Source organism: Drosophila grimshawi, unplaced genomic scaffold (assembly GCF_018153295.1).
Source record: "Drosophila grimshawi isolate 15287-2541.00 unplaced genomic scaffold, ASM1815329v1 contig_848, whole genome shotgun sequence".
Lineage (NCBI taxonomy): Eukaryota > Metazoa > Arthropoda > Insecta > Diptera > Drosophilidae > Drosophila > Drosophila grimshawi.
This window is the reverse complement of record NW_025063692.1, coordinates 22,953,910-22,969,508: the sequence shown is the minus strand read 5'-3', so window position 1 is coordinate 22,969,508 and position 15,599 is coordinate 22,953,910. Positions and strand designations below refer to the sequence as shown.

The 15,599-nt window shown below is 38.8% G+C and overlaps 1 protein-coding gene across 1 annotated transcript; it reads right to left on the bottom strand.

Moving 5' to 3' along the window:
* Positions 1 to 6,861: 6,861 nt before the first annotated feature.
* Positions 6,862 to 7,879, bottom strand: LOC6565423. Its single transcript, XM_032738332.2, has 2 exons — positions 7,691 to 7,879; positions 6,862 to 7,631 (listed from the first exon to the last, which is right to left on the bottom strand). Exons 1-2 carry the CDS (start codon positions 7,784 to 7,786, stop codon positions 7,170 to 7,172), a joined length of 558 nt encoding a protein of 185 aa, XP_032594223.1. The 5' UTR covers positions 7,787 to 7,879; the 3' UTR covers positions 6,862 to 7,169.
* Between the last annotated feature and the right edge of the window lie 7,720 nt (positions 7,880 to 15,599).

Sequence of the window (15,599 nt, the reverse complement as noted above, 5' to 3'; positions counted from 1 at the left end):
GTAGCGCGTGCGCTTTGTGTATATTTGTACGTTGTTTTCATTACCTTCTCCCCCTCCTCCACCACCACCCGCCCACAAAGTTGTGGCAACTGTTTATGTTGTTGTTGCTGCTGCTGCTGCTTCTGGCTGTGCTTTTTTTTGTGTTCATAATTTATCCCTTTTTTTACATTAAGCAGTTCTGCTTCTTGCTTTCTTTTTTTTTTGGGGGGGGGTTTTTTTTATGGCACGTTCAAGGGAAGCTTGAAGGAAAACCGCCCAAAAATTATTGCGGTTGACCAGACTTATTTTTTATACACACACTGCACAAAAAAGCCAAGAGAAAACTTTGTCAACGTCGTGAGAGGATGGACAGAAGGGCATCTGGGAAGGGGTGAGGGGGGTTATGGGTCAGTTTGGCCTGATTATGCCAGCAAAACAAGGCATCTATCAGTCATGTGTATGTGTATGTCGGTGTTTCGACGTGTGTGTGTGTGTGTGTGTATGTGTGTGTGCGAGTCGCTGGCCTGGCATAAATCTGAAATCCGCACGCTAATTTGTGCATGATAAATTATTTATGCCCAAAATGGAAGTCAACAACAGCAGCGAAAACAACAACAATTTTACCCAAAATCCCAAATGGGTTTGTGGGGGTAAATGGGAGAGGGGGAGGGAGGATATAAGCTACAATCGTCACCTAATCCCTTGACGTTTTCACTCAACACGAATCATTCATAAAAATCTGTTGCAAATTCGAGGACCCATTTGCTGTAAGCGGAGCGGGTGGATGGGAGGGCTTGCAGGTGATGTAGATAGCAGCAACGTTTGCCTGAATATTTGATAAGTTGACTAGAGTGAAAGTTTTCCATCCGCATAATCCCCCGCTTTCATTAGAGGCACACTTCAGCGGTCCACAATGTTTACCAGGTGAGTGAAAAAGCATAGAACCTGAATTTCATTTAATAAATCATTCTTCGCCAAATTGCAACATTTTTGTTGTAAGATTGTATAACTTAATGCCGCACAATTAATCCACCTGTTTTCACCATCCATTCTATGTATTCGCCACAGAAGCAAAAGTGTTTTTCAGTTGTCCAATTAATAGTTTGTTTAAATTATAGTTGGTTTAAATTGGATGCTAGTTGGATTTGGTCAGATCCTAGTTCGATTAAGTCTTATTATCGTTCTATTATATATTATCTATGTCTAATCAGAGATAATTTTTTTAGCTGTCTTTTTTAAAATACCCTGCTAAACTAAAACACATGTTTATAGCTAAATTATTTTGTTATAATTATCATTTTGGGAACTTTAAGTGTAAATTTATTTTATGATTTGGTTTACTTACTAGTTTCACTGACAGAAGTAAATCAACGCAAATGGTACGGGCTAAAATATTTAAAATCTTATTATGTTATTAAAAACAATCTTATTTATCGAATTTGTGAAGTACTTAAAATTGATGTTTAAGCAAATTCAAAACTAATTTTATAATTCTCTAAAAATTAAATATATATTTTTTTCTAATTTTTTGGAAAATTTACCCTGAAGTGAAACAGAGAAAAATCCTTGCTTTTAGAAAGACAAAGCCTTCCGCTTAAGATATACATATACTTTCTGAATAATAAAGGGAGCTAAACTTGGCGCTAAAAATAGGGCAAGTTTCCAAAACACACTGCGATTTCTCGTTCGAGTGTATTTTAAATCGATGTTTTGCTTCGGTTGTGTGGTCAGAATTGTTGATGCAGCACTTTGAGTTAGTATGTGTTTAAATTTAATAGTCCAGTCTCTGTGCTGGCAGTCATCAGCTAATTGATTCAACATCCTCGTCCCTCGTCACTCGTCCCTAGCCCCTAGCCCCTAGCCCCTCACCCCGTACCCCGCTCACCTGCTGCTTCGAGTCGCAGAGACTTGCAAAATGGAAAATGCAAAATGCAAAATGCATTTGCTGCGCCAGCTTATTGACCAAAGTCCTTGGCCATAATCAGCTTCTGTTGCACTCAAAGTCATTTGCCTGCCTGCCTGTTGTGTGTATGTATTTATATGTGTGTGTGTGTGTGTGTGCATGGTTGTGTCTGTGTTGGCCACTTTGCTGCGCTGCAGCTTTGGCAAACACTTGGCGCCAGCTGCTGCTCCTGTTGCCTTTCATTTGGAGCTCATCAAACGGCGGCCACTTTGCTGGCAGCATTTGTTAGCTTTGTTGCTTGCTGCTGCCCCTCTGAGTTGCGTCCTGACTATGGTATTCACTTCACCACACACACACACACGCACACACACGCACACACACTATCCTTTTACACTCAAAAAACAGTTTTTTGATTTTCGGAAATAATTTCCATATTTCCATTATTTATAATAAGTTCCAATAAAAATGATTTTCTTTCGACGACTTTGCAGACATATTAATTCACTTGAAATAATATATTTATAAATCAATGACAGTTTCCATTACAAAAAACATTCTTCTTCTTTATTTATTTACTTGTATATTCTCCTATTAAAGAATTTACAGTTTTTAATTTTTTTTTTATTTTTATTTAATAATAATTTAAAATTTTAAATTTACATTAAGCTTACAAATTAAAACACTTAAAACAATTAAAAGTTAATAATGAAATATAAAATAAAACACAATTGATTAAAGAATGTTATAAATTATATGACATAAACTGGTTTCTATTCAGAAAAGGAAAGAAATATGCTAACAGCCAGAAGGAGAAGGAAATGTTCGCGATTTTTTCTCTGAGTGTAGTGCTCTGCTGCTCAGGTGTCGAGCATTGCGTTTGCTGCCTGGCGCTGCTGTTTCAATTAGAGTTCAGACGGCGCCTGCATTTACCTAAAATCTCCTAGCTCACACCCCAGGGGGCACTCATTAGCAGCGCTTGCAGCTGCGGTCTGCGGTATTTGTTGGCCAGTTGTCGTATTGCTATTTTGCCATTTTGCCATTTTCCCATTTTCCCATTTCACCTACCACCAACCCCGATCCACTGCCCCTCCACGTAACTGGCAATTGGAGCACGCTTTGTCGCCTCCGTATCACTTCCAACTTCCTGCCGCTGCCTCTAATATGCTGACAATGTTGTTGTTAGACCGCCTCCCTCGCCCTCCGCATTCTCTATCCCTCTCTGTCTCTCTCTCTCAGTGCATCATCTAACGTTTGCCGCTGCTTCTCCTCTTGCTCATTTTGCTGTGTCAACCCTTCAAATGTTTAATTATTTGGCCTCTTATTTCATAGCATACTTTTGTGCGACTGGCATTCAAATTGTGTCTCTCTTTGCCTCCCTCTCTCTGTTTCACTCTGTCTGTCTGTCTGTTTGTCTCTTTCGGTGCATGCTTTGTGCATTTATAATCATATTTCATAAATGTTCGTTGACCGTTGGGCGGCGGCAGCGCTCCAAGCACATTTTCTGTGGCAGCTCTCAAAGGATTAGACGTGTTTCACATTTTAAAGAGCACCCAGAGACTTGCAAATGATGTTGATAATCAAAATAATCATGATGCTCTAGATGAAGAAGAGGAAGATGATGACGATGATGATGATTATTATTATGATGATGATTATGATGATGATGACGGTGATTGTGCTGCTGGCAGATGTCTAGTCTCGGTTGCTCGTTAGAGCGACATAGGTTCTCTCTATCTCTCTTTCTCTGTCGCTTTCTCCCACACTCTCCCCGTCTCTGCATACTGTTCCTTTTTTTTACAATTGTATCTTCATTTTTGTGTGCTCTGTGGCTTTTTAATTTGTGCGAAACTGATTTAATCCGCTTAGCCACAACAGCAAGCATACCAAAATAACGGCAAAAGCGCCGCCCATCGACGGTGAGCGCCAATTTTGAAATACCAATTCGACGTGTTGCCTTCATATTTCAAATGGTTTGGGTAATTGACGTTGACCGAGATTATACGTCGTCAACGCCAACGTCAAAGTCAGCGCTAAAGTTTGCGTTGGCAGCACGTTCTGCTGCATGTGCGTCATAAATGTGACTTCTCAGCTCAAAGTTAGAAAACTACATCAAGCGGAGCTAAATTCGACTAATTGCATTAGTTGAAAAATGAACACTGCCAAAATAAGCGTATTAAATTGCAGCAAAGACGTACTGACTTAATTGAGGAGTATCAAGAATCTATCAACTTTGTTTCTCTGTACACCCAAAACTTTTTATTTCACAGCAGAAAATAGCCAATGGAAAGTGAACTTAAGCAACAGGAGCTTTTGTTCTCTTAAGATTTTATTTATTTGCTTCTGTGTGCTATCGATACAGCAGCAACATATTCATTTTCTTTCACTCCACACTTTTCTCAACACACAACAATCAAAAATGGGAGAAAGATAACTCTTAGAAGCATTTTGTATAATTTCATATTTAGGCAAGCGCATTGCGCATTTCGAGAGTGTCACAACGAGTCTAAAAAATAATAATAATAAATTAAAAATGAACGCGTATCTTGCATTTTACACTTATGCAGAGAATGCCACAAAATCAAATTTATCATATCTTATTATATATATCATATTTTATTATATATAATATGTACAGACACCGAGTAAAAGAGATGACGAAATTTGAAATCTGCATTAATTGGAGCTCACCTGAAGCATCAACCAGCCGAATTCCGAATGATAAAATACAGCTGGCAAATCTCATAGGAATTGTATGTAAATACATACTACATTCTTCATTAGAAGCAATAAGAAACTCGATCTGGCCATGTCCTTCTGTATAAACATTGATTGCACAAACTATTAAATCCAGCGAATTTAATTTGGAAGTAAAATAAATTTAATACCGGATTCAGATCAAGTATATTTTTTTATAATATGAATGTATTGACTACGGAAAACTGCTTATTAAAAAAATAAATGATGAATCATTGTGTTAATCAAATGAGAGGATCAGCAGATGTCCAATGCTGTAACTGTCCAATGCTGTAACAAAATAAAGATTAAAGCGCTTAGTTCAAATGAAGCAAAAAATAAAAAATAAATAAATAAAAGCTTGCCAAATTATTTTGTCATGTCGTGCAATTAAAAGTCTGTAAGCAATGGCCCATGAAGCATTCAGCAGGAGCAGCAGCAGACACCTTAGCCAAGAAAAGTCAAAGAAAGCGCAGTGAGCGGTGATTAGAGGAGTGGAGAGTAGAGTAGAGTAGAGGAGAGGAGAGGAGAGGAGAGTCGAGTCGAGTTGGGAGTTTTGTTTTTATGCGTGTCTAATGATGCGTCAATCGAGTCCAAACGGCACTGATTTTTTGGCCGCATCATCAAATGAGGCGTCATTAAGTAATAAGTCTTTCAGCCATATCCAGGTCGCTATCCGAGGTCCGAAGTCTGAAGCCTGAAGTCAAGCTCCGAAGCTGTCGAAGTTCGAGAGTTGGGAAAACCGCGTGCGAAAAGTTCAGTGAAAAGCTATTAAAAGTAAACTTGCCACAGCCAAGGCAAACGCCCACTTCTCGCCGCCAACCTCCTCCCCTCCGCAGCACACTAAAAGCGCTTAACGTTTTCATTGGCGGGGCGAGGGTGTTTGTGGGTGGTTGGTTAAATTAAACTTTAAGGCACAGCTGACTGAGCCAGTTACCAGCAGTTGCAGTTGCAAGTTTTTATGTTGCCAGTTGCCAGTTGCCATTTGCTAGTTGCCAGTTGCCAGTTGCCAGTTGCCAGTTGGCAGTTGCCAGTTGCCAGTTACTTACTGCCCTGGCAGTCAATCAGTTAGTTTGCCTGTCTGTCCGTCTATGTCTGCCTCAAGACGTGGCACTTCCGTTTCTGCTTCAAGTGCGTCTCCCACCAATCTTCACGCCGAAGAATTAGAAAAAGAAGCACAAGAAAATTGAGCATTGCACCAAACTGACAACTTTTTTTTGTTCCCTTTTGTTCTTTTTGTTCACTAAAAGTGTTTCTTGTGCTTTTGATTTCGCTCTCGGCTTTTGTGTATGCAGCCGCACAATAGACGACACGCCTAGTCGCCCCCGTCTCCGATCTGCCCCGCTTCGAATTGGTGTTTTTTTTTGTTGCTGTTTCCGCCTGGGCGCAAAAAGTGGTTTCTATTTATTTATTTATATCCCCATTGTGATGCACGTTGCAGTTGCAGCATTTGCCGAACTGAGCGCCAGGGGGTGCTACTGATGGATACGGCACTAAGAGCTGTTGCCGGCTTATAGTTTTGCCACCATTGGCCGTTGCCAGGCAAACGGCGTGGAGGCATTAGTTGTGAACGATTTGGCAGCTAAGCGCGCGCTAAGCCTTCAACTACCAAAGGGATTAGCCGTTCAATCCCAATAGAATTTTAGTTTTCCGCACGCACAGGGCAGCAGACAAAGCATAAGGATCTAAGCAATGACTTTAAACAATTCTTGACACTTGCATTGATATCTTCAATCTATAGATGAATAAATATACTCTTTACCCCATATGCAGTCTGAGTTGTACTCTAAAGTGGCTCAATAGTTTAGCTGCCATTCGAGTAAGCGGGTTCAGCCTCAATCATACCTATGTACATCATTATATAAGCAAATATATATTTATATGAAAACTGCTGCGAGCAGGTGAAGATAGATCGCATGGTATTTGTCTCTCGCAGGCTGACTGGACTTTAACGGAATGAACTGAATATTTCTAATAAATGCATAATTAATTTTCTTGCTTTTGTTTTTCATTGTTGTTGCAAAAGAGGATTATCAGGTTGTTCTCGGTGCTGTTCTCGGTGCGTGCATTATCTTTAATTGGATCTTGATTCAATTTTCCATATGCCAACACACAGCCGATATGTACATCCAATAAGAAAATGGTCTAGTTTATGGCCCATACATATTGAAATGAAAATGTAATAAATTTGATTTGCGTATGGGTTCATTTTGCACAGTTTCGCAAACTTTGGAAAGTTTCTCCCATTCATTCTTAGTGCTTTATTTATTATGTTAAGGCTGTTGTATTGTTGTTTTGTTTCTGATAACGAATTCAATCCGCTTACAAAGGAGTGTGGTTTTTTATGTTGGCAGTGTCGCCATAAAATCGACAGTCTTATGTCTGCGATGTGTCTTCTGTTTTCTATATATATATATATATATATATATATGTGTGTTCAAACATATAGTTTGCTATAGGTTGTAATTTCAAAACCTCGATTCCATCCATCAATTGTGGGTTTCTGTTTCTTTTTCTGTTTCTGTCTTTTCTTTTTTCTTTTTGTAATATATGATTATTGGAAATGTGGGAAATATGCACCAGGGTTATCGAAATTGCCTTGATTTTCATAAAAGTTAGGGAAATGGATATTCTCATAAGCAACATAATTGGTGTAATGGTTGTAATTTGGCGGTTGCCATAAGTTCCAGTTATAGGCGTGTCCGTATCCAGGATGCAACCATATTTGCGGTGAAACCATGTAAAATCCAAATGGTACTGCTTGTGGTGCTTGTGGTGCTTGTGGTGCCATTTCCAGCTGCTGATTTGGCATTCGATTAATATGTGTTGCTTCTGGTATCTTACCACCGAAACGTTGCGTCTCCTCCGTCTCCTCCTCCCTGCCCTCGTGGTTGTTAAGCTTCCAGTATTTTTCGAACTGCTGCTGATGCTCCCACTCAAATTGAAGCTCGCGCTTCGAGCGCAGCCAGGCTTTGTCCTCGTCACTCAGGTGATTCACGTGACGCTGCTGCTGCTGCTACGGGGAGTGGGTAGCGGTTAGGGTGTCCGCATATTGGCTAAGATTACCTGGCTTACCAATAGTGGCATGTTTGGATTTGGAGCTTGCATGGCAGTCAAACGTTCAGCTCGCTCCGAGCCAATTGGCGGAAGTTTATTATTTATCGGATTCATAGTTATTAATTTGATTTTACTTTCGCTTTTTATTTCGCTTTTTTCGATCTATTCGAAATTACTGCAATGCCAGCAGTTTTTCTCTTAATTCGGATTTTACTGACTTAAAGATTCAGGTTAATGCCAAAAATGAATTTTATTTTTCACCTTACACAAGTCATCCACAATTGTGTAAGTGACTTTGACACTCAAAACTTTTCGGTACTGCTGTACAAAATTATCGATTATATGTATTTCATGTATTTAAATATCATACAGTCCATAAAGTAGTGCTTGAAGCAGACAGACCGATATCAAGGATCCATTCTGATGATGCCGTGTCGTGTGTTCAATTCCTCAATCATTTTATTCAAATCAATATGTTTGAAATTATTTTTTTTAACACAAATATATGTGAATTTTATTACAAAAATGTGATTAAGATTTTGATGAACGGAGCACCCAGCTAAGGGGCACACTCTAAGAAAACGACTTGGAAATGCCATATATAAAGTTTATTTTTAGCCTCGTAAATTTTTTTTTTTAAATAATTAAACTAAAAAAAAAAAAAAAAAAAAAATAATAATAAGAATAGATTTCCTTGGAGTTGGTATTCATTTCTCAAATTCAGGTTTTTCTCAGATTTTGCCATTAATTAAATTAATTATTAAGTTTTTTAAATTAAATTGTTATCGGGGTTAATTTTCAATTAAATTTTTGTTAACCTTGTAATTTTTTTGTTTGAATTAATTAATTTTTGGTAATTAATTTTTTTTACAAATTTCATAAAATTTTTAATTAATTACAATTTTTTTATTATTTTTTTGTAAAATTCCAAATTAGGGATTTCTAGAATTAAATTTTTTTTCTTAATTAAATGCTTCTTATTGTTAATTAATCTGTAAGTCACTTCTATCTTATAAAATTAATAACTCCCATTCTGTGGCCAACACTAGGAGCCCGGAATGATGAGGGATGAAAATGAATAAACCCGAAAAGAAATAATCATGAAGTGCTAAAGTCGTAACGTTCCTGGGAGGCATGGTAGTATAATGAGTTAGGATAAGTTTTTTTTAGAGGATCATCGACTAACTGCGCTTCGATGATCATGGTTGGGTTAGGGTATAGAACGCGAGAGTCGACTACCACCTCAGACCTCGCCCCTTTCAGGGCAACCTGAACCGATGACAGCCCACTATAACGGGAATTGGTCTAGTCCCTTATTCGTTTGTGAGATTTGTAAACCCAAACGAACTCTTCGAGGGGTATCGTCTCCCCATGTAATTTCGATGTAAATGGAATCCTAAAAAAATTAAAACTATGTTGTCCCTACTGAGGCTCAGCAACAACCCACCCCATCCCGAAAGAGCTACGGTCCAGAGGATTCCGCCCGCTTTGTCCCTCAGTAGCAATAAACGTTCTCCCGACAAGAAAAAAAAAACCCACCAAAAACGTTTGCCAATCGGGCGTACCCGAATACCAAAGGTGGCAGCGTATACGTTTGAACGGTTGACGAGAACTGTCAAGTAATAACATTATAAATTGTTGCTGAGAAAATTATCCTCTCATATCCTCTACAGAATTGAAGTCTGGTGATCGAGCTAGGCACTATCTATATCATCGGTCGAAAGAGATGAGTTCTTACCTGAATTTATCACAAACACACAAACACACACACCGCCAAAGAAGTTTTGCTAGACTAGGCAAAAACTTCAACTCAGGACTTAATGTCAATTTGAGCACCCAAGTTTCAGTTTCTCTATGAGCTCTTCTGATACATCTATGTGTGTGTGTGCTGCGAAAGTTTATAATCCTTAACGGAGCTGAGAACTAATTGCAATGTAAATAAATTACAGGCGACATCAGCAGCAACAGCCAAAGACTCCACCTGCTGCCCCTGAAACAGCCAGCAAACAATATTTCAGTCAATATTCAAAAGCAGGCAAAATGCACCGCACTTCTCTCTTCGCTCTTTCTTTCACTGTGTGCGTCTATCTCTTTCTTTCCCAGTGTTAAATATCGCATTCAACTCGACTTAACTAACTATTAAGCATTACTTCAAGTTTTCCACAGGATATATGCTGGTATTTGCACTTGCGTTGTCCTTGCGTTGACTTTGTTCAATACTCTTAAGTTGTCGGGTCTCATCGGTTTTGTTTTACATTTATATGCTTATAATTGGCTTGAGAAAAACAATTCTCAAAAATAAATTAAATTAATAAAGATAATAAAATGTCCTTGATTAAAATTGATAATTCTAGTATTGAACATGTAGATCATATTCTAAGGCTGGGTATCTGGCTATTATGAAACTCACATTTGAACGAAAACTCAAAACTATCCGGGCCAAAATCTCTGGTTACGTGCACTATTTCGATTTGCCCATTTATACAAGGGTCTACTATGCAAATTATCTCTGAAAATATAAATCTTAATTATTTATTATTTAAAAAAAAAACGTAGTTTCAGGCTTGAGATAGGAAAAGAAGTCGCAAAAAAAAAATGCCAAAACTTTTATGACCACAACTTAAAACACACATTGGACTGCAATTTTCAATAATTGGCAGAAAATTAGGTTCCATTCCAGTCCATTCTTCGTTCCATTATTAATCGAACAATGTACATCTTAATGAGCGTAAAGTTTGGCAACAGTATTTAAAAAATCAACTGACTGAAGCTGTAATAAAATATTATTTTTCGAATATGTGCCAATAATACATATAGTGCAGTGAACTATGGCAGCCATATGCCATAGTAATCCGATCCGACTGACAGAAATGGCATTTATGTATATATATATTTATATGAATTTATTTTATATGAATGAAAACACGCAGCCCTCTACAAGAGCACCCCTATGTCAATTGTATAGAGTATATCGTATTCGGATACGCGCAAGAGTGGAGAGTTCTTAGATGTTTTTACTTGCAGTTTGTCGGCATCGTTTTGCAGCTCGTCCTCGAACTCTGTGTATGTTTGTGTGTGTGTGTCCTTTTGCGATGTTGTCCTTGTCGATTTACATGACTTGCAATTAGTGTGCTCTGCCTGCAAGCTCTTGTTGCTTTCGCAATACTTCCCTACCCCCACACCCGACATCCCCAAACTGCTACTCCACCTACCAGACTGCCTTGTCTTGTCCATTGTTTGTGGTTTACTTTTGTGTTACCCAAATGTGCCGGAAAGTGTTGAGCTCATGTGATCCTTGCTTTACACAATCGAAGCGACTGAGTGTATGCTGAGTGTGTGCAACAGCTCATGCCTATGAACTGCATCCGGCTGGCATATCCGTTGGGTAACAGCTTTCAGGTTTTATAGCTTTTAAATAGTTGCAAGCGACCAAGTTTTGTTCAACTGACACCAGCTAACAGCGCCACCCCACACCCATCCACTCAGTCACCCCCTTACCATTTTAGAGGCAGGGGTCACTTTTGACAGGTTCTTGGCAGTCGCCAAATTTATGACTGTATTAAAGAGTTTTGGCAACTTTTTGCCGCACATAATTTTTGCATAGTTTTCGGCGCCTGAGCTGTTGGTAATGAATTTTAGACCATGCCACCAACGCAGGGAAAGTTTTGTGATTTGAAACATTATACGCAGAGTGCCACCAAGGCGAGGCGAGGGTGGTAAGTAAGCAGACTGTGGCAGGACTCACTACTTTAAACACGGCTTCTTACCAGAGCGTACCTCAAAGTTGGCTCTTCAAATTCGTTGTCAACCTTTATCGCTGAGCTGCTGTCCAGCCTGCAACTTCCAGGCGGCACACACAGTTGCCATGTTGCAGCAACACTCAATATTACATTGTTGTGCAACTATTTGAAATGTTTTTGTTTGTCAGCCGCACAGGACCAGTGTGTGTGTGTACGCTTCCTGTTGCAGGATGTGTTGCGGCATGTGGTCATTGTGGCACGATGCTCTGTCTCGCACAACGTGTTGCAACTGCGTATGCGTATGTGTGTTCAGGCGTTGTTAAACACTGTGTTGTGACAAAAATAACAACACCAACAACAACGCATGAGTGCCGGAATGATACTTGAGGCAGTTGCCACTCGCACTTCATTTGCTTCCTCACGAGCGCTGATAATGCACGCGCTTTATGTTGCCATTCACTATTTACAATCGCCAGGGCAACAGCTTTAGTTGCACGTCTGTATTTATACTCTACACTCAGAAAAATACATAGCTTAAAACTAAAAAAAATCACATTGAAGTCCAGAAAATTGCTATTATGCTATAAAAGTGTATAATTATTGTGTGCAAAAGTATTTAACAGGCAGCAGGAAGCACTTCCAATCCCATAAAGTATATAAATTCTTGAACAGCTCGATAAACCCATGTCCGTCTGTATGAACAAATGGATCTCACATACCATTAAAGCTATAGACAAATATTGGAATATAAGTTCCCGTATACCATATGCATATTAATCCCATTCAATTTGATCGATAGCTGCCCCCATCTGGTGAATATCCATACTCATCGAGCACACTCGACTAGATCATTCTTATTTGTTTTGTGTGCAGCGATATATGCCCGGTGAATACATTCTTAATTTGAAGAATCCATAAGAACAGAATATGATGCTCAAGAAATTTCCAAGAACCATTCTACTTGATATGCAAGAAACCGACTACCGGGAGGTATCAGATTTATATTTTTTAAGATTTATTAACGAACAAACTGGCAAATTATCAAGACTAAGAAGTTTCGCTGAATGACCTCAATAATGGAAGGGATTTTGAGGCCTTTCCTGCTGAAAGAATTTATAATCAGACGAGCTGAAAGATTTCGAAGATGTTCTAGCCGTGACCCTTAACAAAAAAAAAATCCCAAAAAATGTTCAGAAAATAAACGGCGCCATCTTTTTTCTGAGTGTGTGTACAGCAATTCTGGCACACAACTCACATCTCTGACTCGTTGCCATTGTTGAGGCTTAGTCAAACTCCGAGTCGAGTGTTAGTCGTGGCTAGCACAGCAACTTGCTGTTGCTGTTGTTGCTGCTGTTGTCGTCTCGAGTTCTTATGTGAAGTGCACTCTTTATGTTAATAGTTGACACTAATTAGGTATGTTGGCACAACAAAGCGCTGTGTGCCTGTGAGTGTGTACGTACATGGCGTATACATATTATGTTAAGTCCACCAAGCAGCACAAAGACTTTGTTAGTGGCGCCGTTTGACGCATGCGACAGAGGGAGAGAGAGAAAGAGGGAGAGAGAGGGGGAGGGGGAGATAGTCAGAGAGCGAGAGACAGGGGTGCTACAGTAAACGCTGTGTAACGCATTCACAAAATTATTCACTCACAGTAATTGAATATGATTCACAAGTAGAGAGTTGAGAGTCCTTAGCATTTTCCGCAGAAGTACTATGCACATTCATCATTTAATTAAAATTACATATTTTAATAAGATATACAGGCATGGTTATACAAATACCACAATTCAAGACCAAAAAACTGTGTATTTTGCCACTTTTTTCCATCAATGACTTAATGCTTTTTTAAACTTCGATCAGCTCAGACTCGAAGTGAATAAAATGGAACATTTTCAAAACAAAAGAAAAACCAGAATTATTATTATTAAATAAATTAAGTAACTTAAATAGTCTTTTCAATCAACCAGATAATTTGCAGTGCTTTAATACATGTTGTTGTGTAATTATTCTTGGATTCAACCCAACTGTGAAACCATCTGAAATTGATCTGCAGGCCATTTACTACTGTACTTGGCGAGCTGCTCGTTCAGAGCAGGGGCAGAAGCAGCAAAAGCAACATTTACATTGTCGTTGTCACAGTTCTTGTTTCATGTTGTTGTTCTTGTTGTTGTTATTTTTATTGTTGTTGCTGTTGCTCCACATAATACGGTGTTAAGCATAGGGCACAACTATTACTTAATCATTTTAACCTGTTTAAGCGGCTTAATGTGCCACGAGTGTGCCCGCTTGTGTGTGTTTGAGTGTGTATATACTACTCAGTGTATGTGTGTGTGTGTGTGTGTGTGTTTGGTTTGTGTGCCCAACGAGCTGTGCACTATGCTGGGACAGTCAGTTCCACAAAGCTGCTCTCGAGTGCCACATGAGCATCTTAAAAGTCACTCGAAAGTTTAGGCACCCACTTGCACACCCCGCTGCCTGCCGCTCTTACCACTCCTCCTACACGTCCGCCTCCCCACTGCCGGGCAACTCGTTATTGTTGCACAGAGTTTACAACTATCCGTGGCTTTGCAACAACAGCAGCAGCATCTCGTCCATTACATTGTCTGGATACGTGTGGCACATATGTATATACTCCGTTGGCTATGCAGATGCCGCTTTGCCCCTGGCTCTGTTTTCATACCATCATAGCGGGTATTAAAATTAAGCTAGATATTATATCTCCTTTATTTTTAATAGTGCACTTTTTACACAAATGTTACAGATGTTTTCAAAATATTTCAATTTAATTTACTTTTAAAACTATTACATTTTTTTAAATAGTTCAAATATAGTTCATTTTATACATTTTAAATTCAATAAAAATTAATTTATTTAAAACATAAAACAAGTAAATGATAAATCAAATTAATTAATAATAAACTAGTATAATTAAGTTCATAACTGAATTTATTAAAAAATATACATCTAAAATATAATTACATTAAAATCAATTTTAGTTGTATTAAAAACATTCCTCTGTTTGTCGGAGTTGGCCGGAGTCGGTCAAAAGATGAGTTCTCGTATAAAAAACTGAATTGTTCACAAAAATATCCCGACCAAGTTTACAGTTATGCTTCTCACACATATAGCTTTCATAGGAAAATTCGATGTTGTTTTTTTTCTTCAAAATTATTATGCAATTTTTATGGCAGCAAATGGACTCCAGCTGGCGAGGGTATTTAACCATCGGTTCTGTACTTTGTGGCTTACTGTTTCATTTGAAGATTCTGGTGAACCCTCGCACCACGGCCCCCCAGCACACCTCATCTACCAATCATGCATCCGTTTTTGTTGCTTTTGATGAAATTTTAATTTGCTGCGGAAATGCGCAGTCAGTGTGCCTGTGAACTTGGACAGAAGCTGCGTCAGCAAATGGACCAGATACGAGTATCTGATACAAGACCAGAGGCCGGCTTCAGCTCCAAGTCCAAATACAACTCCAACTCCAACTTCATTTGCATTTGCTCCTTCAGCTCTACAATTACTTGGACTTATGCATGTATGATTTATGTGCATGGCTTTGCAGCCTCTGCGTGCAGTGCGAGTGTATTGTGTGTTCACCGTACGGGCAGCACACAATGCAATGAAAAGAACGTTGTGGCAATTGCGATGTTTAGTCTAAATTGTAGCAGCTGCTTGGTGCGGGGTGTGGGTTAGGGGTGGATGAGCATATATATTTATATAAATAAATCTTTGGAAGTTGCTCTGCGTTTTTGGCAGCGTCATTTTTTTATTTTTTTTGTTGTTTTTTTTTTTTTTTGTAACACGCATGCGGCTTTGATGTGTTGTGCAGTGTTGATTGATGGACAAGTGCAAAGTTTGATTGAACATTGAAAATGTGAAGTTGACTGTGGCGTATGTGGCAACAAATGTGAAGGAGTGCATGGGGCATGGGGCAGCTGCACTTAGAGTTATGTGTTTAGAGAACTTCTGCGATTGCCACAGCCGCCGTAAAGTTGGCCGTAAATCTGACAGGCAAATTGAATACTGAAAAGTTCTTTATTGCCTGCTAATGCGTGTGCTGAATTTATTCAATTGAGGAAGATATCTTCAACATAGTGGAGTACATACCGCCATGATTATAAAAATAATAAAATAGCTTAAGAAACAATCGCTTATAATCAGTAATGAAAATGTTATCTGATTTC

Coding starts and splice junctions, on each gene's coding strand:
- LOC6565423 (XM_032738332.2), bottom strand. CDS start 7,786: ATGAATCCGATAAATAATAAACTTCCGCCAATTGGCTCGGAGCGAGCT. Junction 7,632..7,690: donor ATCCAAACATGCCACTATTG/GTAAGCCAGGTA, acceptor CACTCCCCGTAG/CAGCAGCAGCAGCGTCACGT.